Below are 26357 nucleotides of genomic sequence, written 5' to 3' on the forward strand. Positions count from 1 at the left end.
ACCTAGGCAGGGTCAGGGCTGCATGGAAGCAGTTACACCAGTGGTCATATTCCTTTTGCAGCACTGAACAAGCTCTTGACACACAGGCAATAGACTGGTGTGACCATGCCCACAGTATACAGGCCGCTAAGGGCTGGCAGAGATCTGCCTGGCTACCCCCGACCTAGACTAGGTATTTGGATGGTTGGCGGGCGAGGGACAGGTGGTTTTCCCTCACCCCCTTGCAACACTGGGACTCAGACTCACGTCCACTTTGGTCTTGGTGCTCTAACTTAGGAACACTACACCTGAGAGCCTGCATGGCCATAGTCTTTAGCCTTGGTAGTCACCTTTCTATCCCAGCTTTGGGCTCTACATGCGACCACCTCTTTGCAGAGGTGGCTGTGCCCCCAGTTCCTCATGCTATATTGGTTTAGAGCAGGCACCTAGCCAACCCAGAGTCAGGGTCTCTCTTGTGGATAGATTGGCCTCTGGAGACCATGCTGGATGCCCTTGAGTACAGGAATTGGCTACAAAAAGACAAAACTGCTACTTATTTTTTTAAAACAAGTTTATTTATTGAAAGAATCTGAAAATAGTAATAAGGCCTTCATTAACAATTAACAAATTTTAAGATATTAATATGAAACATTAAGAATTTATGTGAAAACTCCACATGTTCTAGATCAGTCTGATAGCAGCTGCTTCTAGACTTGTCAACACTTGCTTTTTGGATGCATGGCCCATACTGCAGACCCTGCTCTCCTCTGGACCACAGAGGCCTGCTGTGCTTACTATAACAGATGAACAGCACAGATCTTGGGGACAAGCTACCGCAACTTAACAGTGCTGATACAAGACCATTTAGGGCTCCAGTCGTGCTGAGGTCAACAAGGGCCCGGGAGGTCCTGATTTTAACAGGCAGAAAAAAGCTCGGTGTGGTCAGCACTGTAGCAGCTGGCAAACCCTGGGAGAAAGGCTAAGAATGGGCAGTTCTCTCTTCCTACTCCCGCCATAAGAGGTGAAGACAACTGCGGCACCTTGGCTGACCAGTGACTCCACAAATGCTCTAGGGTCTGTGTGGCGTCCACATGGCTGCTGCTCAGATGCAAACCTAAGACTCTTGTGGAAGGAGGGCAGGCCCACAGCCTGATGTCAATAGTGAGTTGGTCTCAAAACCCTTGTGGCCACTGTGTAAGGAAGAGTAGACGCACGGAGCCCTGTCCTGGACACAATGTAAACACTGGACAACAGGCAGTCCCCTCTAAATCTTCACAAAGTGTGTACAAGAAAATATGTACATAATCACTTCAGAAAGTTTAAAATAATCTCTAAAAAGTGTACACAGGATTTAAAATGTCTCGGGAGCTGCTGCCCTGCGATATGAGGAATGTGACGTTGATGGATGGCTGTGTAGTGTGGCCTCTGCTCGGGAGGAGTCAGAGGCCTTGGGCCAGACTTAAGAGGCACCTAGCCATCACATGCCTTGCCAACCCATAGCAAAGCTGCCAGGTGACCCCAAGAGATGCAAGGGAAAGGTACAGTCCCTGGGGAAAAGCACTGCAGCTAAAGGAAGATTTCTGGCTGAGACATTTATTTCAGAATCAAAGGGAAGATCAATTCATTCTGACCCCCTCAGAATTTCAACAGACTGATTTATGGGAATTCCTGATCTGGGATCTCAGGGGCCCATGGGAGAGATGTAGGACACCCAGCCCAGTTCTCATTTTGCTTCTTTAGAAATGAAGAAGAGGTTTAAAAACATTAAAGAGCTGATCTGTTCGTCAAAAGGCAGACCCAAGCTCTCCCAGCTAGGCAGGCAGGACACAGAGGTGCCTGGACAGCCATGTGGTTTGTCAAGGCCAGGTCGGCCAGAAGGCCAGCAGGAGAGCAAGAGAAGGAAGGCCCCCAAGGGCTTGAGGGCTCAGGTCAGAGGCTGGGAAGTGAGGCCTAGCTGTCCTCCTCATCCTGGTCCTCATCCTCTGGGAAGTGAGCTTGCTTCTTTCGAACATTCCAGTGCAGACACTGGGCAAGGCTCTCAAACCAGTCACTCACAGGGTCACACACACAGATAGAGGGCAGCGGGTAGCAGGAGGTGGTGATGCTGATGCTTTAAAGGAAAGAGAAATACGTCTGTGTAAGCCGGGTGCCTTTTCAAGTAACAAACTACTCTCCCTAGGTCAAGGCCTCTCTCAGGGTTTCACTTTGTCCAAATGGAAGCAGCCACCCTGGATCCTGAGAGGATCAGACAGAGACTCTGTCCCTGTTTTCACTTCTGAGGTGAGGCAGGGTGGGGATTGGAGAACGACCAGGCCAATATGTAAGCGGCTCTGCTGGTCCCTCCGAGAGCCTGTGACTGCTGTTGGCAGCACACCCACACATCCAGGAAAAAGAGGGGTTAGCCTGAGTCAGTGCACCGCTATCTGAGGCTATGGACCTCTCATCTGCAGGTCAAAGGCAGTGTGACAGCCTTGCTGGAGGTGACTCTCCCTAGATCTAGGCTGAGACCAGTCTAGTCTCTGTGTATAACAAGAACCAAGGGGCATGGCCTTGCTACAAGCCTACTACATCTACACATGACCATGCTTTGTAACAGGTCACCCACTAGTGACTAACACCACATGATAGAAAACAAGGTCAGCCCACGCCCAGCACTGCAGCCCCACACCTGTCTCCATGGCGTATTTCCTGCCTCTTCCGTCCATCAAACGACACCCATGCAGTGTTCCTGGCTTCAGGTGACAGCATAATCTAAGGGGTGGAACAGGAACAAAAGTGGGCTCGAGGCATGCAGGGTGTGTCCCCAGCCTACTCGGGTCCTCCAGAATCCCTGCACGAAATAACTTCAGCCTCACATCAGTGCTCTAAGACTGGCCGCTACCTCCTAGACATGGTCATTAGAACTCATGCTAGTGACAAACTAGCCTGAGTGGCCTGTGATGAGGGTGGGCTGGACACTCAGAGGGCAGCCAGAGACCGCGGACAGTAGCAAAGTTAGCTGAGAGGCAGGGCTCCCGTGTGAAGGCGCTGGGAGTGGCACCGCCTTCTGGAGGTGGCAGGTGCTGAGGTAGCAACAATTGCTTTTTGCTGGCTCAGGGTCAAAAGACTCACAGACCAGAGGAGATACAGGGAGACTGCTCTGACCTTCAGCTCTACCCCTGCTGGGACCACGATAGGCCGGAATGACAGCGAGTGGGGGCAGATGGGTGTAACCATGATGGCCGGCACGTTTGGGTGGACCATGGAAGCCCCGGCTGCAGCTGCATATGCTGTGCTTCCCGTCGGGGTGGACACGATCACACCATCGCCCTGCACAGTGGTGATGAGGTGTCCATCCAGGTAGACATCTACGTTCGACAGGTATGAGGAGGGGCCTCTGTCGATCACTACTTCATTCAAGACCTGGAAGAGATGACAAGGCCATGGCACTATCATAAACACGTAAAGTTCACCCAAAGTTTCTTATCCTGGTGTCAGGGATCCCAGCCCGAGTGCACCCCACCCTGATCCCTTGCTGGGGGCGTCTCCACAGACCTGGTACTGCATGGCCTGCTTTCCGCCCTCTGGGTCCAGGCCGTTCTCACTGAGGCCATTATGGATGGCTCTCTTCTTGTCTCTGGGCTCCTTCACCACCCTGACCTTCAGCCGGCTCCTCAGGATGACCGCGGCATTCCCTGGGGTCAGCAGGGCCCAGCTCAGGGAGGCAAGCTGGGGCCCTTCACCTTTCTGTTCTACGTTGAGTGACCTCAGTGCCTTTCACCAAAGCCACCCTGAGCAGCCATGTGCTGCCAGATTTCCCACTTTAGTAAGGAGTGTTTGAAATATCTGAAATTTAGAAATCTCCAAATCTTGAAACTATATCATTAAATATTAAATATGAAAAAAACAAAACAAAACAAAAAAACCAAGGGGGCTGGAGATATGGGTCAATGGTTAAGAGCACTAGCTACTTTTAAAGAGGACCCAGTTTCAATTCCCAGCTCCTACAGATGGATCACAACCATCTGTAACTCCAGTCCCAGAGGATCCCACACCTCCGTGGACACAAGGCATACATGTGGTACATAGACATATTTGCAGGTAAAATACTTATACATATAAAATTAAAAATAAAAACAGCAGCAATAAAAACATAACCAAGAAGGAGGTAAGCCCTAAGCTGTTTTGAGAGAACCAGAACATTCCAACTTACCCTCTATCACCTGATTCACTTGGGATTGGAAGTTCTCAAAGTTGAACGGAGTCAGGAAGCCCAGGGAGCCAAGGTGGAAGGCCATAACAGGAGGCACACTGCCCTGTGGGTGAGGAGACCAGGTGGCATTGCTGGGCTACCCAGGAAACACCAAACTGTCGATAGCTGTGGACCTTGGGGATGGGTAGGCATGAGCAAGGCAAGAGGTAGAAGAGCCAGAGCAGGGCAGGATGGTGCCATCTCCCCAAGAAGTAAGAACAGGGTGGGAAGGGCCAAAAAGAAACAAAAGCAACAAGCCCAGACCAGCTCACTGGTCACATAGGGAAGATCTGGCCAGCACCAGATACAAGACCGTGGCTACAGAGATACACAGGCTATAAGGTAGGCAGACTTGGCAGAGACCTGGGGAATGGAAGAAGAAAAATGGAGATCATTTAGGCCCCATCTAAATACAAATGGGGCTGAGCAAAAACCAAGGTTCAAGTACAAGTTGCCTGCAGTCTGTGGCCAGAAACTTCTGCAGCAAAGCACAGATGACAACTTGCTGGGAGAACCCCAACCTCCACTCCACCCCCAGCTCTACACAGCTAGATGGGTTCTGTCCTGGCAGCCCACTAGGGTACCATCTTCTTCAAGGCCAAAATGCCTACTCTTCTAGCACACCATGGGCCAGCTCCTACCTTGCTGAGGGTGAGACCAGAGAGGTTCCAATGTCTCCTTGCTGCCCTTACCAGCCTGGGACTTTGGCTTCTAGACTAGTTCCGCAGTGCCAAGTCTCTCCCAGAGGGTATGGTCTGTGGCCACGTGGTCACCCTTCAGGGAGTCTCCCCACACTACTGCTCTCCCTCCTTGACCAGCCCAGCACCGTCAGAGCATGTCCATTCATTTCTATTCACCCCAAAGACTAGTTACTTGCAAACTTGCTTTACTGCTAATAATTGGGCTGAAAAAAAAATTCTACCTCCTTAGAGCAGTGGTTCTCAACCTTCCTAATACTGCAATCCTTTAATACAATTTCTCATGTTGTGGTGATCCCAAACATAAAATTATTTTTGTTGATACTTCATAACTGTAATTTTGCTACTGTTATAAATCTGACTGTAAATATCTGTGTTTTCTGATGGTCTTAGGTTGTTTGACCCCACAGGTGAGAACCACTGCCTTAAAGTAAGAACACTAAGCAGCTTATGGCTTCTAGTATGAAGCTGTGTGATAAAGAGTAAGGCGACTACACCCTGAAAACACCTTCTCACATTGTACCCAAACAATGTGTCAGTACCCCGAAACATAGCCTTACCTGGAAAAGAGAGGAGGCATAGAGCAGGGTACCATCTCCTCCAAGGCATATGATGAAGTCTATCTGGTTGGAAATGTCGTCATAATCTAGAAAGCAGACACAAATCTTGGGAACTGTTGTCATAAAAAGCCCTAGTGCCCAAGCATGAGGATGCCAACAAAGGCAGAATGCTAATGGCTTCTGCCAGTTGGGAGAGGTCGAGACAGCACACCTTCACGGAAAGTGCAGAACTTCTTCTTCACTGGTCCAAAGCTTTCATCACTCACTATAGCAGGGTCTTCCAGCACTTTCTTTTCCACATACACGATCATGTTGTTCTCCTGGAAGTAAAGCATACATGGGAGCCCCCACACAGCCCTCAGTAGCCCAGGTCATGCTGGCCTTTCCACATTGGGTCAGGGGTGAAAAAACCTATTTCCTTAGCTAGCAAGTCATTTCCAGCTTGCTCACTTCATTGTTATGTAGCCAGAAACTCTGACTCATGATATCATCGAAGCTTCTTCTCAAATAGTCACTTTCTAACCTAGTGGCTCAGGAACCAGACAGCTATGCCACAGTTTGGTGTGTCCCCCAAGTCATCTACTAAAAAGCAACATGATTTTGAGATGTTGAGAGGGTGGCACCTCTAGGGAGTGATTAGAAGTGAGGCCATCAGGGTAGAGCCGCACCACTGCATTCTGATGGTTTCACAGGAGAGGGAAAGGGCAGAAGATATGTGCACTCACATACAGGAACATACTACCTCCTTCCATATGCTGTCCTATCCCTTTGGGCTCTGCAAGGAAGATGGCCAGCATCAGATGTGGCCCAGGACTTTGCTTCTCCAGAATCACAAGCTAAAACAAATCTCTTTTTGTTAAAATTCACCCAGACTGGGAGCTGTATTACAGGCAACATGAAAGGGACTCAGGTGAGGGTTAACTGCTGCAGCATGACTTAGGAGGTTGAGGTCAGGAGAGCTAGCATTGCTAGTATCTTAGAAGTGGGGTAGCCAAGGGGTGGTGGTACACAAGCCTTTAATCCCAGCGCATTAGACAGAGGCAGGTGGATCTCTGTGAGTTCAAGGCCAATCTGGTTTACAAAGTTGAGTTCTAGTGTAGTCAACACCACACAGAGAAATCCAGTGTTGGAAAACAACAACCCCAAACAAACAAAAAAAGGAAGTGGGGCAACGCCCTGGGACAAGTCCCTCGTGAACACCTGACACATCACTACAAGGCTCTCACGAGATGCAGCTCCTCCACCTTGAGTTTCCCAGCCTCCAGCACTGTGGACTAGTAAGAACTTTTAAGAATGCTTCAGACAGCTAAGGAAGAGGCCACTCTGGACAAGTCTCCTCCCAACTCCTGAGTAGGGTGCCTCACCCCGAGCACAGCCTTAACCTGCTGGCCTTACCTCCATGAGGTACATGCAAAGCTCTTTGAAGGGCTGCAGTAGGCTGGCGTCTCGGATCTTTTTGATGACAAGCACACTCTTGGGAGACTTGTTCCATGTCAACCGCTGGCTTGCAGGGTCCTGGATGTGCCTTTAGGGAGAGAAGAGAGCTCATACCAGCAGTCATCTTTTCCTTGAGGAAAGAAGCAGGCAATTTGAAAAAATAAAAATAACCACACCAAGAACAAGTTAAAATGCACTGTCAACTTGTGTACATAGAATTAGCACCGGATTCCTCCAGGGATGGCTGTTAGCCATCCTGCAGCCTGAAGCCAGGAACACAATGGAGCCAGAGCAACCATCCTTGAAGACCCCTTGCCCAGCTACTGTCCACATGGCTTTGGCTATATCCCCTTGGGCACCCCACTCACCAACTGTACCTGTAATCACCGTCATGGGCCAAATCACACATGCTATGTTCATTTCCTTACTGACACTCCCTGGTGGGGTCAGGGGTGGCACGGAAGAGCAGAGGGAAAAGCCTGTCTGTCAGTCCAGTGAGGACACCAGCTCCTCTGTCCTGGGGTCTACTGTGGATGGTTTCCAGTCCCAGGAACCTTAGAGTGTATGTTTCCTTCTATGTGCATGGACGGTGTGTGGCCTACCACCTCTCGATGCCATAAACTTGGCTGGCTCTTAATTATTAACTTCTTTCTCTATTCATTTATCTACTGAGACAAGTTCTTACTATGTAGCCCTGACTTGCTTGGAACTCATTATATAAGATCAGGCTGGCCTTGAGATCATATGAGATCTACCTGCCTTTGCCTCCTAAGTGCTGGAAATAAAGGCACAACCTGGTACCATGCTTGGCCCGGTAATCTTACTTCCGAAACATCATTTTCCCTGTCCAACACAATTTCTCTCAATTAAGAAAAGGCTCCATATTTGGCAGTCTATGAAAACCCACTACCAAAAACCACTACCAAATTTTGAAATTATAACACAAACTACTAAAAACAGGTCACAAAATGACCATGGAACCCTGGTCACAGCACTCACCTGTTTCTGGCATTTCTGGGAGGGGAGGGGCCGCTCATTGCCACCTCTCACTCACCACCTGCTGTAGCGCTCACGACTTCCAGGAGACAGCAGGCATGTCCCCAGCATTTCAGTGCTACAAGCAGGCACACACAGGGCCCTGCCTGGCTACCATGCTCCTAGTTGTGCATTACACTGTAAGTCTAATTTTTCTATCTTCAGAACTGAAAGCCAAATGTAAAAGCCTTGTCAAAGGTCCTACAGAAGTGTTCTCTAAACTGAGAAAATTAATAAATAAAATGTAGACTTCCTTCTGAATATATGACCATTTTGCTTAACCATCTACTTTAAAAATGAAAAAAACAGGAGGTTAACTTTAAGAGCAAAGAGGGCCAGCCTGAACTCCCTGCTTTTAGGGGAGGACCAGGACACTTGCCCAGCAGGCCTCTGGCAGGCCAGCGTCCTGACTACTTAGGGAACTGGGAGCTTGGAAATGGCAGGGCCCGCCCACGGGGAGGAGTTCTCAGGCTGGCTGCAGGTGAAAGGGCTGCAGGTGAAAGGCAACCACTTCCTGAATTCTGGGCTCCAGAGAATTTGAGTGATCACAACCCTCTGCCCCACCAGAGCTCCAAGTCCCCACCCTACACCCTGCCCTGCCCATGTGTGTGTCATGGCTGCCCCAGGCAGGCTCAGCCCACAACTTTCAGCCCCAAAGCTCAGAAGGGTTCAGCATGTGCCACCAGCACTAGTATATACAGGTCAAGATGCCAAGCCCTCCCTGTGACCACAAACCAGTTCCTCAACTTCCTATTGGGTCACCTAAAGGGGAATGCTGGCCATTCTAGGCAGTCTGAACTTCAGGTGCCATGTGGAGCTGGCAGGCCATGGCCTGTCAGAACCAGCTCTGAAAGATCTACCACACCAGTCAGGGATGCATGACCACCGTGCTATAACTAACAGAGGCTGAGAGTCTCACTTATCCATAGGAAAACACAGCCTCAAAATGCCTCAGACTAAGAAGGGAATGAAAAGTCCTCATGATAAGCTCTAGGCTATCTTGGGAATATTTGGGAACCATATGAAGCCCTCAGTCTTATAACACAGGCACTATGTGCCCTACACTGATACGTGGAAGTCACAGAGACACAGGTGACAGAACTGTGCATCCCAGAGCCCGAGCAAATGACTGTAGGCAGGTTAGTGCCTGTTCTAGACACCAACCCAGTCCCCAGACCCCCACTTGAACTTCCTGACCTCAAATAATGGCCTGGAGACCACACTGTGTCTTGGTCTAAGTAGCTGATATCTAAGTAAAACCAGCTGTGAGGGGCTGGAGCGATAGCTCAGCAGTTAATGTTTCCCGGGTGTGCTGGCATACACCTTTAATTCTAGCACTTGGAAGGCAGAGACAGTTGAATCTGAGTTTGAGGCCAGACTGGTCTCTAGGGGAAGTTTCAGGACAGCAAATGGCACACACTGCTCCTGCAGAGGACCTGTATTTGGTTCCCAGCACCAACATCTATTATATATTACATATATTATATATTACAACTGCCTATAACTCTAGTTCCAAGAGGTTCAAAATCCTCTTCGGGCCTCTATGGGAAGCTGCATACACAGGGTGAAGCAAACGTGCACACACACACACACACATATATATTTTACACATAGGGTGAAGCAAACACACACACAGGCACATATATAAATTACACATAGGGTGAAGCAAACACACACACAGACACAAACATATAAATTATACATAGGGTGAGCAAACGTACACACACACACAGGCACATATATAAATTATACACAGGGTGAAGTAAAAGTACACACACACAGGCACACACATATAAATTATACATAGGGTGAAGCAAACACACACACAGGCACACATGTATAAATTATACACGGGGTGAAGCAAACACATACACATATATACACACATATATAAATTATACATAGGGTGAAGATATAACACACACAGGCACACATATATAAATTATACGAACAAGCAAAAACTGGCTGTTGGAAAGGCTTACGTAAGGGGCAAGTGTCAGGCTGTGCAGGAAGTGGCTAAAAGCAGCTGGTACTGGGCAAACACAAGAGACCAGGAGGACACTGGGAAGTGGTGGGCAGGCACGAGGGGCTAGGAGCAGGGGGCAGGGGGTGTGCCCAGAGCTCTGGGTGGTGGGGAGCTTGGGTGGCCACATGTGTGATAGACAGTGAGGTCACAGTAGATATTAGGAGACTGTGTGGTGTTGGTGTGATTATAATTGCTGGATGTACAGATAGGGAGTATACAAGATGTCAGCACCCCTTCCTTTGCGTGACATATATTTAGCAGTAGCAATAACTCGTAATTCTGCTCTGTGAACACACAGGCACTGGAAATTTTTGCCTCAAAAGCACTAATACTAGCATCCCTTCAGACCTGAGGGCGTAAGAACAGCATCAGTACTAAGATTTACACTAACCCTGCAGTTCCTTGGATGGCCTGGAGGTGGCAGAACAAGCAACAGCACTGTCATCTCTGAAAGGAAGCTTAGAGCAGAGGTTCTCAACCTGAAGGTCTGGACCTCTTTGGGGGTCAGATATTCTACATATTAGTTATTTACATTACGATTCATAACAGTAGCAAAAATACAGTTATGAAGTAGCAATGAAATGATTTTATGACTAGAGATCACCACAACATAAGGAACTGTATGAAAGGGTCTCAGCATTAGAAAGTTTGAGAACCATGGGCTTAGGGTCAGGTCTCTAATACAGACCAGAACATGGTGGTGTACAGCATAGGCACGTGTGTTCTGAGGGGAAATCAGAATCGCCCTGGCTCAGCCCCATTGTACATCACTAGCCCCATCTACTACACCTGCCTATGAAACAAGAACAAACATGCAGTGTCTCCATTTTACACACTCAGGCTAATATTTACCTAACAAGTCCAAGCACACCTCCCAGACAGCCACACATGTGGCCCTTTCACACAATTTACTTTGAAGGAAAGGGAGAACTTGGAACAGATTCTGGATGTACAAATAACAAAGGTTTCTGAATGGGGAGCAATGAGGGCCAAACAAAAACAAAAGTCATGAAATTCTAATTCTAATTATTATTATTTGGCTGGGTTTTTTTTTTGGTTTTTTTTTGTGGTTTTTTTTTTTTGAGACAGGGTTTCTCTGTATAGTCCTGGAACTCACTCTCTAGATCAGGCTGGGCCTGAACTCACAGAGATCTGCCCGTGTCTGTCTCCAGAGTGCTGGGATTACTGATTGATTGGTTGATTGTGTGTGTGTGTGTGTGTGTGTGTGACAAGGAGTACAGAAGTAGGAAGACAATCTTTTCTCTTTCCACCATGTGAATTTTGAAGCTTGAACTCAGGTTGTCAGGCTGGACAGCAAGTACCTTTACTCACGGAGCTACCACTGGCCCAGACATTCTAATCATTTGTTGTTGCTTGTTGCTTGCTTTTTGTTTGTTTTGTTTTTTTGTTTTTCGAGACAAGGTTTCTCTGTGGGACAGTCCTGGCTGCTGGCTGTCCTGGAACTCACTCTGTAGACAAGGCTGGCCTTCAACTCACAGAGATCTGCCTGCCTCTGCCTCCGAATGCTGGGATTAAAGGTGTGCTCAATGGCTGCCTGGAGCTTGCATATTTTTTTGAGACAGGGACTCTCTGGGTAGCCCTGGATGTCTTCATATTTGCTCAGTAGATCAGGCTGATGTCAAACTCAGAGATTCGCCTGCCTCTGCTGGGATTAAAGGCATGCACTACCACTACCTGGCTAACATTCTAAAGTTTTAAAATACAAAGCAGTAGTATCAACCTACTTCAGTGATTTTTATTTTTTCTGTACCCTGTGACGAAACACAACTAAACACTATGCAGAACACAGTGACAACACATTCGCTCTTTTGGAAATATCAAATGCTAAGCAGAATTTGGGATGACAGCAATAACGAGATACACAACTGCTGAGGTCAGGGAGCTTCTACTCCGAGGTGCTGTCATACCCAGTGACAGCTGTGAAGGGCACAATGAATGAGATGTAACTCAGTGGCAGAGTGCATGCCTGGCACATGCAAGGCCTGTGTTTCATCTGTAGCATGGCAAACCCACCCTTCAAACACACATACCAACAAGGAGAGACAACTTTCCAGCAACTAAAATCAGGTCGAAAAAGAAAATTTACATTTCTAGTTGTGGAACAATGAAAGGAGAAACCACTGTGCTAGAACGGATTCTCACAACTATCTCACACTGATCCCATGCAACCTGTGCAGGACAGGCACAGTAAGGAACCTGGCATCCATGGTTACAGTCCTCAGTTATCCAACACTTTTCTCTTTCTCCCTGGTTTGTTTATTTGTTCTTGTTTTTCAGATGGGGTCTGACTCTGTGATCCAGGCTGGCATGGAACTGGAGATCCTTCTGCCTCAAACTGAGTGCCAGATTACAGGTGTGTTGCCCTCTGCCTCTGGAAGCCACGGGAGAGAAATCACCAGCTGAGCTTCTCCACTTAGGCATCTCTGAATACAGAAAGTTTCTGAAATACAACTGCTTGACTTTTGTTTTAAACAACTCAGAACCCCACACAGGGCAATCCCATAATAATCACCAGGACCACCCCCCCCCAACGCACACACACATATACCCCCTGCCAAGTCTGGTAAACTTACATGATGGTCTGGGGGTTCTGTAGTACGCAGGCCTTTGGTCCAAATGTGGTCACTGGGCATGGCCCATGGAGAGAGCGGGTCCTCCTGTGGAGCACAGCGGGGGTTAATGTCAAAGTAGGAGGGCACAGGCAGCAAGACAGACATGGGCTGTGTCAGACCCTGTCAAACTCCAAGAAACCCAAATGACATTAGCTCCATCAGCCAGAGCATTCACATGGCAGGCCCAGAAGATCCTGCCCTGGTCCAGGATGCTATGTCAGAGCTCGCTGCTGCTCAGGCTCCCTGTGGCAGTAATGAGACATAGAAGCTGACCTGGAAAGGCTCCTGTGGACACTGATCCCAAAATCAAAGAAGGCACAAGTCTAGTAAGAGACAGGAAAACACTGGGCTGGCATGAGCCTAGGACCCAAGGCAGTCCCTCTCAGCAGGTCTGTGGGCTATAATCGGGAGTTAAAACCTGGCACCACCCTGAATAATCTAGATGAACATTCTAGCAGAAATATTTGCTCTAGAGCACATGTATCTATAACACGGAGACTAATTGAGCACCCAGCCTTCCCTCCTCAAAAGTGACCCAGCCAGTTAAGCATGCAAACACAGGTTCACTGTGCCTGCCACAGCCAAGGACAGCAGCAGTCAGGGCTCCCTGTGCTTCTGGGAGATCAGCACAAAAACCAAAACAGTATTGAGATTTCTCTTCTTGAGACATTGCACTCAGGTGTTGGGGTCTCACCAACCCTTCACAGCCCAAAGAGGACAACACTGAGTAACAAGAGCAGTCTCCAAACTTGCTTTCTCCTTCAGCTGTCTGCCTCCAAATCCACAAAACCTTCCAGTCCTGATGACGCAGATAAAAGATAAAAGATTGCTCTGCTTCTGGGAGATGGGCCACGTCCAGGGTCATGGAGCCTGGCCAGACTAGACAGCTGACAACGGGAGAGGAGTCGATTGGTTGCTGGAGACCTTTCTGGACTAAACAGGAGCTAGGGTTTTACATAAAGCCTTTCCCTTTCATCCTCCTTTTTTCAAGTACAGCCTCTGTCTATAGCCCAGGTTGGCCTTAAACTCGTGATCTTCCTGCCTCAGCCTTGTAAGTGCTAAGACTGCAAGTGTGAATCACGAAGCCTGGGTTATTTACATAAAACTTTTAAAAAGTTATGCAGAATATCACAAATATCAACTTTTATAGAAACTTAAAGGCTACCAGGCAGGAAATTTAGGGCCTGCAAAAGACAAGAGTCAGCACTGGCAGTCCATCTATCCTTCTTGAAGGATAGGTTGTATGGGAAAACTTGCTTGTCCCCACACTGCCCAAGGGCATCAGCCACCAGCTACAGAAGCTGCCCTGACCTATGGTCACTTTCACAGGCTCAACATTCCTGGAATAAAAAAATGTTATGCCAAAACCCACACAAACCAGAAACTAAGGCAATTCTGCCCAAAGCTGGCAGGGAACAAACACAGTGCAGAAGGCACAGGCAACACAGGGCACCGTGCTCAGCTGTGCACCCAGAGCAAAGGTGCTGGCCACCTGGCCTTTGCTGGAGCCATCGCTCACAGAAAGAACTTTCTACACAGAACCTGAAGCAGCTCCTTGTCCCTCCACTGCTGCCATCTTTCTCACAGAAAAGACCCCATGACGTTAAAATGGCTCCTCACTAGAAAACCTACCTTCACAGTTCACAGGTCTCTGGCAAGCACCCACCTAAAATTTAACAGTTATTGTCACCATGAGTGAGAACACCTCCTGATGTCAGTGGAACCCCATGTTTGTCAGGTGATCTTTCTTCCCTTGAGGCTTTATGCCGCAGCAGAGGAAGGCAGCGCCCCATGACCCGCCCGTGAGACCCGAAGGCCCTGGTCACAGCAGCGCCCCTGCTCCAGCAGCACCTAATTCTTTTACTGAGCACTACCAGGATTTCTCAGCTTACCCTCAAGTCAGCATGACTCTGGATGGGTGGTTCTGTGCTGAGTCAGAAAAGAAAACACAGTGCAGCCTATACTTGGCACATGTTAGTTGGTAACAAGTGCCCAGCATAAGTCTCGTGGACAATGTTTGATCCCTCTAAGGTCAGCATCGCTTGGGCAGTGCCCAGCCCCACCCTATGGACAAAACTCACATTAAGCAATGCTGATCTACACTGATACAGGCCGTGTCCTCTGTGAGGATCTAACATGTCCCATCATACCATGAGAGGAGAGGGGACTCCTGGTCCTACCTGAACTCCTTGGTGCTGCCCAGGGCAGGCGAGGCTGATAGGCTACGAGACTTGGCCCGGCCCCTGATGGGATGGTTGTAGCTCCAGGTCTCATCCCCATGACAAGCTGAGCAGTGGTAGGAGGCAGAATCAGGGCTCAACTCCTTACTCACACTCATCTTCTCTTTCTCCATTTCCATAGTCGAGGGAGAAAACACCGACGCCTTAATTGATAAAGTAAAGAAAGTCAATGCATGTGAGTGGCACCCAAGGAAATGTAGGATGTGATTATCTGAACCACTGTGGTTACCTGCCAAGGCTCCCACAGATCCTCAGGACATTCCCTGTGGAGGAGGGAGAGGGGGTGGAGAGTCTTGAGGCCCCTCCCTTCCCTGAAGGTATAAGGTAAACATTGCTGGGAAAAGACTCTACTGAAACAACTGAGTCACCCAGGCTCCTGTAAGAAACCTCAGTAAATTCACTGCTGGACTTGGGACCACTTTTCTATCTGGGTGAACAGGTAACAGATTCCCTAAGGAAAGTCACGTGCAACAGTAGAGAAACTGCCAGGTTTCCATTTTCCACAGTTCCTCAAAATATGCTACCTTTGCCCTAAAGAGTTAAGAACTGAGAATCCTTGACCTTTATCCTCAGTGCGAGAGACTGCAACCAGGGCAGCGCGGTCCAGCTAAGTGTTCTGTGACTAAGATGTGCCTTCAACCCTCACTGGTGTTTCTGAATCCATCTGAAGATAGCGGAGAATAAGGACAAAATAACCACGACAGAGTTGTAGCATTTCCATCACAACTAGATAAAAGGGTCCCTGGAAGGTAGACACAGCACCACACAGCAGCCCTTGTGGCCAAACAAGTAAGATCAAAATGTAAGGTTGTGGTGTGGACAGCAGCACAGTAAACACGTTTCAGTCTTAACAGCTGCAGAAAAGCGGTACGCACTGGGCTGCACCCCTAAAAACAATCAAAGTCATCAGAACTCAACTGTGATAATTCTCAAAGGAAGCTTCACATCCCAAATGTCATGAAGGTATACAGTTCTGATGCCATGGCTCGAGAAAATCAGGAAGACGGAGGAAGCAAAAAAGGTCCCTCTCCTCCTAGAGTTTTAACACATTTTTCAGTCTGCTTGGGGTCAAAGCCAGCATGGGATGCCACATGGGCAGGCAACATCCAGATGGTGAAACCAGGCAGACACGAAGTTTATTTACTTCCCTAGAACCAAACTGGATTTTCTGAGGATGAGTGGTGGTGAACTAATAAAACTGGAAACAGAACCAAAGGATCTAGACTGGTGGCGGCGGTGGCGCACGCCTTTAATCCCATCATCTGGGAGGCAGTGGCAGTCAGATCTCTGTGAGTCCAGGCCAGCCAGGGCTACAGTTAGACTCCTGTCTCTAAAACAATGCAACAGGGCTGGAGAGATGGCTCAGAGGTTAAGAGCACTGCTTGTTCTTCCAGAGGTCCTGAGTTCAATTCCCAGCAACCACATGGTGGCTCACAACCATCTGTAATGAAATCTGGTGCCCTTTTCTGGCCTGCAGGCATACATGCAGACAGAACACTGTAAACAAAATAAATAAAATAAATCTTAAAAAAAAAAAACAAACAATTCAACAGAGAAGACTAGGTTTGGGAATGAGAGCCCATGAAGCCAGGAGGCGGAGGCAGGAGGATGTCTGAGTCTGAGGTCAGCCTGGTCTACAGAGAACCAGGGTAGACAAAGTAGAGCTCTGTGAAGATCCCAGTGCCTCATTTCTTTTCTGGAGTGGATTTACTGGGCTTACATATCCATATCCGGTTCCCAGCCATCACTGAGGGAGGTCATGGAAAAACCTGTAGAAACCATGAGGAAAATCTGCTCACTGACTTGCTCTAGTGCTCAGCAGCTTCCTTATGTAACACCTAGGAGCACCCAGGGCACAGTTCCACCCACAATGGCTGATGAGTCATTTGAAACGAAGCTGTATCAGGTTGATATTAACTAGGACACACCGATAACGTTTTGGGGGGTGGGAGTATTTTTGAGATAGGCCTCATCTAGTCTAGGCTGACCTCACATATCACTATGGTCTCTCCCCACCCCTCCAACCCAAGACAGGGTTTCTCTGTGGCTTTGGAGCCTGTCCTTGAACTAGCTCTTGTAGGCCAGGTTGGCCTTGAACTCACAGAGATCTACCTGCCTCTGCCTCCTGAGTACTGGGCTTATTATTTAGTTATTTTTTATGTACGTATGCACTGGTCTTTTGAGAGTTTCTCTGTGTAGCCCTGGCTGTCCTTGAACTCTGTCAACTGCCTCAGCAGTTGCTGGGATTAAAGGCGTGGCCACCAAGGCCAGGCTCAGATTTTTAATTTTTTTAAATTAGGTGAATATGCTGCGTGTCTGTGTGGTAAATGTACTTACATGTGCAAGTGCCTATAGAAGTCAGGAGCTGCCTGATATGGGTGTTGGGAACCAAATTCTGGTCCTCTACAAAAACAGTATTTGCTCTTAACTGCTGAGGCATATTTGTTTGTTTGTTTATTTATTTATTTATTACATATACAATATTCTGTCTGCATGTATGCCTGCAGGCCAGAAGAGGGCATCAGAACTCATTACAGATGGTTGTGAACCACCATGTGGTTGCTGGGAATTGAACTCAGGACCGTTGGAAAAGCAGGCAATGCTCTTAATCGCTGAGCCATCTCTCCAGCCCGCTGAGGTATTTCTTTAGCTGTAAGGAGAGTATAAAGAACCTTCAAAGAGCCTGGCATAGTGTTACATGGCAGAAATCCCAGCACTAAGGAACTAAGGCAGAATAGGAGAATCATGAGTTCAAGATCAGCTTGCTTTACATAGGAGACTATAAAAACAAACAAAAAACTCAACCTTCAGAAAGGATTGCGAGGAAGGGGACAGTAGCCACAGTGCCATTTTAGACACTGTGGTCAATGACAAACCGGACCTACTACCCTGCCTCAGGAAGCCTGCAATGGGGTAAAACACAAAACAACATAAATATCACAGCTTCGTGCTTAGGAACACTATACAAAAAGGTCCTGGATAACTAGAAGTCTGGTTGGACAGTGTGCTACAAGCATGCACTCAACATAATCCATCCTTAAAAAGGAAACCCCTATACACCAAATAGAGAACAGAATATTTGGTGTCCAAAAAAAAAAAAAATATTGCCATCAAAAAGAGAAGTAGCAGGCCTGGTGACAAACACCTTTAATAGAGCTCTCAGGGGGAGGTAGGAGGACCTCTGAGTTTAAGGCCAGTTTAGTCTACATAGAGAAATCCAGTCAAAAGGAAAAAAGGAAGGAGAGAGGAGGAAAAGAGAAAGGAAGATAGTGTAGATCACAGATGAAGTAGTGCTATGATCTAAATGCTTCTCTTTTGCACTAGCAGTATTGGAGACTGAACCCAGGACCTCCCTCAAGCTAGGCAAATGCTCTACCACTGAGCTGGTACCCCAAGTTGTTTTAGTTTGAGACAGAGTCTCTCTGTTACCCACACAGGTCTTGAACTTGTGATCCTCCTTCCTCAGCCTCCAAAGTAGCTGGGATACAGAGTTGCACCAGGCCCAGCACCTTGCTTGAAGTTCTCTCGAAGCCTTAACTACCACTGTGACTGTACCTGGAGAAGGGCCCCTGAAGAAGTGAGTCATAGGGCAGGGCCCTAATGTCCATTAGTGCCTCCTCCACCACAGGGTTTCTCTCTGTACAGTTCACACTTTGAGTTTGAGCTGTTCTACAGAAAGAGTTGCTGGACAGCTATTGCTACACAGAGAAACATGGTCATAAAACAAAACAAAAAATAAACCGGCGACAGTGGTGCACGCCTTTAATCCCAGCACTCGGGAGGCAGAGGCAGGCGGATCTCTGGGAGTTCGAGGCCAGTCTGGTCTACAAGAGCTCATTCCAGGAAAGGCTTCAAAGATACAGAAAAACCCTGTCTCAGGGGGAAAAGAAAAAGAAAAAAAAAAGGTAGATTAAAAAATCTACCCTTTTATCCTATATCCCAGTTTTCTTTTCAAAAAAAGATCCCTGAATCTAATCTCCTTCTCATATGTGTTACGTTGGGGACCTCAAAACCTCTATGGTCAACTAGTGGCTGGCCCCGCCCTGACTCCAAACAAGCTTTATTTGTCAGAATACAATCAAAATATCACACAAGATCCTTCAAGTGGTGTTAAACAGGTGGATAGCCAGTCAAAAAGACCAAAAAACTAAAAACATCCTTTTAAAAGGGATTTATCTTGTATATACATATTACAAATATATATATTTACTATATATGGGTGTTCATATATATTTATTATGTATATAGTGTTCTGCCTGCAGACCAGAAGAGGGCACCAGATCTTATTACAGATGGTTGTGAGCCACCATGTGGTTTCTGGGAATTGAACTGAGGACCTCTGAAAAGCAGCCAGTGCTCTTAACCTCAACCATCTCTCCAGCCCCTGAACTACCTCCTCCTATCACATACAAACATTAACTCAAAGTAGATGACAGATGTGTGCAATCAAACTATTAGAAAATGATAGGGGAAAAATCATTACGGCCTTTAAAATCTTTTACTCTGTTGTTAAGAATTAAACCTAAGGATTTACATTTGCTGGAGTACTCTGTCACTGAGCTGCACTCCCAACTTGTGCGTGTGTATACATACACACATAAGTATACACACACACACACACACACACACATATGAATGTATATATATTCTTTCCATTTTTTATTTTTTTGAGACAGGGTCTCTCTTTGTAGTCCAGGCTGTTCCTGAACTCTGAGATCACCTGGCCTGCATCTGGCTTCCAAATGTTGGGATTAAAGTGTGCACACCAGACTGGCCTTTTTATAACAAACCAGAACAAAACACAACAGGGTCTCACCCTGTGATCCAGGTGTCTCTGACCGTGTAATCCTCTGGTCCTCTTGCCCATCTCCCCAGTAACTAGGATTACAGGACTATGTTATCACACCCATTTTACTTTTTCTATGGTAGTGTTAAAGAAATGAAAATGCGTGCATATACTAATAGACACGGCCTCACTATATAGTTCATCCTCTCTCCATGACCATATGCCCAAGTCTTAATCTCCTTGGGTTCAGTCCACTCCTGGACACACACATTCAAATGTGAGGATCTGGGTTCAATCCCTGTGATCCACACTATGACAGAAGAAAACCAACTCCTTTGACCTCCACAGACAGGCTGTACATATCTGAACCCAGCCCTACTCACAAAAACCATGTAAACAAATGTAATTTTAAAAATTAGAAAAGCTGCTCCCCGGTGGATACCATGGGTTTATTATGTTGGCCAAGGCCTGTGGGATTTCTGTGCCCTGTGCTGGCCTTCCTCACAGTGCCCTATCGGGTCACTACTGGGCAGGGTGAGTGGTTTGTCAAAAGGACAACAGTCACAAAAGACTATTGGGGGGCTGGAGAGATGGCTCAGAGGTTAAGAGCATTGCCTGCTCTTTCAAAGGTCCTGAGTTCAATTCCCAGCAACCACATGGTGGCTCACAACCATCTGTAATGGGGTCTTGCGCCCTCTTCTGGCCTGTAGGCATACACACAGACAGGATATTGTATACATAATAAATAAATAAATATATAAAAAAAAGACTATTGGGGCAAGTGTCTACACAGGATGCGCTGGGCAGTGGCACAGATCCAATGATGGAGTCCAGGTCCCCCTGCCTGCTCTGCTCTAGTGTTAAAGCCCAAATTCACCCCATCAGCATGGAGCTGAAGACCAGGTAGGAGAAGATAGCATCATAATGGGTGCCACAGGCATCTCTAAACTTAGGGCTGCAAAGACCCAACAGTGATTCTGAGCACATCACTAACAGAATATGGCTAGGCTAAGGCACAGCCTTTTCCTGGTCATGAGGGTAGACAGACTCTGGTGCATTTTGCACTTGGCCTTTGTCCAAGCAGCTGGACGATATGGACTGTTGGGTCTTCCAGGCCTTAGCTTTGTGTTTCCTGGAGACAGAGCTAGACATGCAGAACACAGGATACAAGACCATTCTGTCATGCAAACACATTCAGTGGTTGGATTGCGGTCCCATTTCACGGGGAGGAGACTACGACCCCAGACTGAGGCCAGAATAAAAGTGAAGAGGAAGAATTATCAAGAGAACATTGTAACACCCTATTTTGTGTCCACTGGAGTTGGACTGCTAGTTTCTCAAGGCAAAGAAAAAGTGACCACTGCCTGGGCTCAGGTTCCTACCCCCTGTCGTTGGAGTCTTAAAAAAAATTAATTTTTATATAAATGGGTATTTTGCCTGCTTGTATGTATGTACCATGTGTGCAGTTCCCATAGAGACCAGAAGAGAGTGTTGGATTCTGTGAAACTGGAGCTTACAAGTGTTAACCACCATGTTAATAGAAGTCAAGGGAAACAAACCTATTTCCTCTATAAGAGCAACAAGTGCTTTTAACCACTAATCATTTGTCCCAACTCTTTTTAAAAATACTACACTTGTAAGGTGTGGTGAAACACCTTTAATCCCAGCACTGGGAGGAAGAGGCAGGTGGTTCTCTGTGAGTTCATGGACAACCTGGTCTACATAGTAAGCTGCAGATAGTAAAACACTGTTTCAACAACAATAATAATAATAATAATTTAAAAAAAGAGGCCAAGTGGTGGTAGAGCACACCTTTAATCCCAGTACCCTGAAGGCAGAGGCAAGCAGATCTCTTTGAGTTTGAGGTCATTCTGGTCTACAAAGTGAATTCCAGAACAGCCAGAGCAGTTACACAAAGAAACCCTGTCTTGAAAAAACAAAATAAGTAAATAATGAGCTAGGCAATGATGGCCCACACTTTTAATCCCAGCAGGAGGCAGAGACAGGCAGAAGCTAGCCTGGTCTACAGAGTTCCAGTACAGTCAGGGCTACACATAGAAACTGTGCCTCAAAAAACTAAAACAAACAAATAAAGTAAGCAAGCAAGCCAGGTCCAGTGTACAAATGTGGTGCAGAATTGTCTGTATTCTGTCAATCATGTATTTTAATAAAACGCTGATTGGCCCAGCAGGGAGTATAGGCGGGTCAAACAGACAGGAAGTAGAGGTGGGGCAATGAGAATAGGAGAAGGCTAGGGATGAGGAAGTTTCCTCCACCATTCCTGCCCAGATCACCAAAGAAGCAACATGTGAGCTGACAGCTGATAAAGGTACCAAGCCATATGGCTAATGTAGATAAGGATAATGGGGTAACATAAGTTATAAGAGCTAATAAGTAGCCTGACCTAATGGGCCAATCAGTTTATAACCTAATGCAGACTATGTGTGATTTTCTTTGTTGCTTGCCGGCTGTGGGGTACTGGGAGGGACAGATACCCCAAGCAAGCCGGCCCTCATGTTACACAAATGTACCCCTGTCTTAACCCGAACATCGTTTTTATGAATTTACTAGTTCTCATGCGGAAGCTCCAGGAGCATGGCAACCATGCAAAATGATAAGCAACCATCACAATGAGCATGTTTCCAGGACTGAAAAGTGAAGCCTCCTGGAGGGCCAGAGCCCTGTGCTAAGTGCTAACTGAGCTAAAATAGCACAGAAAGGGGAGCCTGAGGCCACAGCCCATCCTCTTGCTCTCCCAGGCTCCTTCTGGCAGCGCTAAGCTTTCTGCACAGACTTTCTCTTGCTGCTGTACCAGGTAATACGCAGATCTGAGGTAAGAAAGATGCAGATGAATCCACTCCCTTATAATAAGTCACTCGCAGGGCTGGAGATGCCTTAGCAGTTAAGGCACTTGCTTGTCTTCCAGAGAACTTGAATTCCCTTCCCAGAACCCACCTCGAGCAGCTCACAGACACTTGTAATACCAGCTCCAAGGGATCTGATACCCTGCTCCTGCCTCCCAGGCACCTGTACTCACGTGCACATAACCACATACATGCATACACATAAAAAGAAAAGAAAACTTTAAACAGTAAAACCACCTGAGGCCTGGAAATGTGGCTCAGTTGGTAGAGTGCTTGCTTAACACACACAAAGCCCTGGGCTTGATCCCCAACATCACATTACAACAAGAAAAACCCCAACTGGATACAGTTGGCTTCTGCCTACAGTGTTAGCATGGAGAAGGACACACAGAAGGACAAGAAGTTCAGTCATCCTTGGCTACACAGGGAGTTAGAACCCAGCTTGGGATACATGAGGCTATGTCTAAAAGCATATTAAGGATCAGAGACAGCTCAGCAAGTAAAGGCACTTACTGCCAAGACCAATGTCTTGAGTTTGATCTATGGAACCCACAAGGTGGAAAGAGAAAACCAACTCTTCAAAGTTGCTTTACACGTGAGCAGTAGCATGTTTACGTCCATATAAATTTTTTAAAAAGTAAAGGAAAGCCACTTGCTTCTCTCCATCTTCTAAGTGAAGCCTAGAGTGCTGAAATATCAACTTAATCTAAACACTGCTGTTATCTGTTAGTCATTTCTACCCAAAAGGAGGGGTATGTGGAACAGCATCTATTATGTGTGAGGATCTGGACTGGATCTGTGTAGCACCTCAAATAAGACAAAATGAACAAAACAGCAGCCCTGCCAATTGTTTTAATAAATAAATCCACAAAGGAGAAAAGGCAGAAACAATTTGAGATGCCACCTCCAAATGATGCTACCTGGTCAGGCAGTATATTGGCACCGATGGCTGTCCAGAACACAAGAAGGGGCTGCGTAAGTCGTAGTGAAGTGATGGCTGAGGACAAGAATGCTACAAGAAATTCCAAGGGACAGGAGGTCACTAAAGGCTGAGGAGGGCAATGTTGGGAGGGAAACTGAGGTTCTTGAAGTGTGTCATTCAGCAAGATGCTTAAATTACTAAGGCAAGGATGCCACCATCAGGCCTGCAAAATCCAGCTTTGATACATGAAATGAACATAGTTTTGAAAAACATTCTTCTCAAGAGTCAAGCCAAATGCATAAGTTTTGAACTGAAATAGAGATTGTTAGCAAACAAGAAAAGAAAGATAATTTCCTATTCAAAATCAAGGCGAGGGTAAAGCTCTTTGCTTGGGTGGAGAGCTGGTAAGAGAGGCTGGTTTTTGACTAAGGAAAAACAGACCCTGGGACTGCAATGGGCACGCCCTAGTTCCACAATTAAGAAAGCAGCCAGAGCACAAGACCAGTTGCCTGTGAACGTGACATCTGAGTCATGAGAGACACTCGCCTCTAGGAATTCAGGACTTTGGAATTTTCTGGCAAGTACTGGACAGCAAGTTTAAAATGTGATTCTGGAGAATTCCACACCCCGATTGTTGTTACGAAACGCCTAACTTCCTACTTTGCACTAGTTTTGGCTTCTGAAGTTTTGTATGCCAAGCCCTCTCCTGCTTGCTAAGATCCCAGAAAGACCAGGGGAGCTGAGTGGACCACGGTACAGTGCGCTCAAGTAGCCAGGGCCAAGAACAGAACGGAGGCCTCCCTAGCTGCCACCGGGACCCGAACCTCTGACTCGTTCCCCGGCCGGATTCTCAGATCTGCCCCACAGGCTAGTCCCCGAGACCACGCGTCATCCTGGCCGCAGCCCACATTCGGACGCAGAGAGGCGCGTCAATGCCACCAGCGTCCGGCCTCGGGCAGGTGGGCAGGGCCGGCGCTGTGACCCGGCCTCCACGGGCCTCCGGCGGCGAGTGACGCCGGACAGAGGGTGACCCAAGGTCCCGCACTCACCGTCGGCTGCCGCGCACCCGCGTGGACGTCTACATGCTGGGCCGAGCCAGCGGTCCCTGCCGCCCTACTGCTACCTGGCCCTCAGTGACCCAGCCGCCCGCCAACCCATAGCCGCTCGGTCCGGAGTCCGGCACCACCAAGCAGCACTGAGCCGCGGCTGGCAGTGCGCAAGCGCGAGCCACACGCATGCGCTGCAGAGCACGTGGGGAGGACCGCGCAGGCGCAACTAGAGAGATGGGCGGCCTAACCGCACAGGCCTCTGGTAGACCCGGGACCAGGGGCTGTGGGAGAGCGACCTGCAGAGGGCGGGGCGAAGCCAAGAGAGGAGGCGGGGCCAAGGGGAAGGGAGCGGGGATAAGAGGAAGGGGGCAGGATCGGGGAGGAAGCGGAGCCCAGAGGAAGTGGGCGGGACCGCGGTGAAGGCGGGGCCGAGGGGAAGGGGGCAGGACTGGGGTGGAGGAGGGACAAAGAGAGAGGCGGGGCCGAGGAGAAGGGGCGGGACCGGGAGGAGGCGGGGCCAAGGCAGAGCAAGGGTGGGGCGAAGAAGCCGAGGCGGGGCGTAACGGAACTGGAGGAAGACGAGGGCAGGAAGAGAGACAGCACGAGGGGAGGGGCCGAAGGGAGGAATTGGGGTTGGGGATTGGGAACGGCGTGGAGGGGAGGAGGCGGGGCAGACGGGAGGCGAGGAAGGAAGGTCGGAAAAGGGTGGAGAACCTAGGCAGAGCGGCAGAGTGGGCGGGGACGGAGTGGAGAAGACGGAACAGAAGGGGGAGGTGAGGGAGAGGAAGCAAAATAGGGAAGCCAAACAGAGGCCGGAGGTGGAAAGGAGCTGCTTGGGCCTTTTGGCTGTCTCAGCAGCCACAGAGAAAGCAACACCAGATTCCTTCGCGCTGTTTGCCTGCTTTTTACCTCCTTGCCTTGCGGTCTGATCTTTATCCCTGACCTATGTCCAGCACTGATTTCTGCAGGCGAGGTTCCAGGATCTTGTGGGTCAACGCATGGACTGCCCAACTGCTTCCCGCCTCCCTGTTGTTCTTAATGACCAGGGCATGGACCTGAAAGTATTCAGAATCAGAACTCAGGTGCCAGCTGTACCAGGGGCACCTGTGCTCACGTGGGCCTGAGGCACTTTACGCGGCCTTTTACACTTAGTAGAGTGTCCAGGATTTGGGCCTGTAGTTTTAAGAACCTGACAGCTGACTGGGTGTGGTGGTTCACTACTTTTAATTCCAGCACTGAGCCCAGAGTCTCTAGGAATTAGGCCAGCCAGGGGTACCATAGTGAGACCCTGTCTTGGAAAAAAAAAAATCTGACAGTTTAGAGGTGACTGTAAACAGTGTGCCTCATCCACAGCTTCAAGAGGGAAGAAGGGAGGCCCAGAAGGCCACTAGAGCTGACTTTGTAATTGATCCAGAGGTATGCTAAATTGGCGGAACCCAGTTCACACATCAGCGGTGTGACTACTGCACCAGGGCTTTCAGATGTTCACTCTATGTTCCATTTGGCAGGACTTGGCACCCTTGGCTTTGCCTAATGTCCAGGCTTCCCCACGGCCCCCGTACCTGCTGCAGTCAGGATGTTCTCTGGTGGGGACTCCTGAGGCTCAGGTCCTCTTCTTCCAAAAACAACAGATCCATGCACAGTGGAGACGCAAAATAGGGGTAGGAAGATGACGGGTTTTCTTAAGTTTTGTAACTTCCTTGTGTGTTTTGTAAGCCTAACTCCTTCCCCATAGTGAACACCAGCCACACCCAAAGAAGGCTTGAGCTGTGCTTTTAGGCATTGCAGCATTGTACTATAATATTTGATTGGTATCTAGCGGTACATTCCAGGTACAAGACTAGCCCTGGAGAGACTTCCAGAGTGGGAGAAGTCATCTTCTGCAAAGGCACACTGC

At 48.1% G+C, this 26357-nt stretch overlaps 1 protein-coding gene across 2 annotated transcripts; it reads right to left on the bottom strand.

Moving 5' to 3' along the window:
• Positions 1–532: 532 nt before the first annotated feature.
• Nadk (NAD kinase) lies at positions 533–26149 on the bottom strand. 2 transcript variants are annotated; one of them, XM_048416927.3, is made up of 11 exons: positions 26023–26149; positions 14780–14982; positions 12561–12644; positions 6864–6993; positions 5680–5788; positions 5469–5554; positions 4172–4274; positions 3514–3653; positions 3124–3381; positions 2648–2730; positions 533–2089 (listed from the first exon to the last, which is right to left on the bottom strand). In XM_048416927.3, the coding sequence occupies exons 2-11, from the start codon at positions 14956–14958 to the stop codon at positions 1930–1932; spliced, it is 1332 nt and encodes a 443-aa protein (XP_048272884.1). In that variant the 5' UTR covers positions 14959–14982; positions 26023–26149; the 3' UTR covers positions 533–1929. The 2 variants fall into 2 exon arrangements, with proteins under 2 accessions (XP_048272884.1, XP_048272878.1); XM_048416921.3 differs by lacking the exon at positions 26023–26149 and adding an exon at positions 24461–24621.
• Between the last annotated feature and the right edge of the window lie 208 nt (positions 26150–26357).

This window comes from Myodes glareolus, chromosome 6, assembly GCF_982192425.1.
Source record: "Myodes glareolus chromosome 6, mMyoGla1.1, whole genome shotgun sequence".
Lineage (NCBI taxonomy): Eukaryota > Metazoa > Chordata > Mammalia > Rodentia > Cricetidae > Myodes > Myodes glareolus.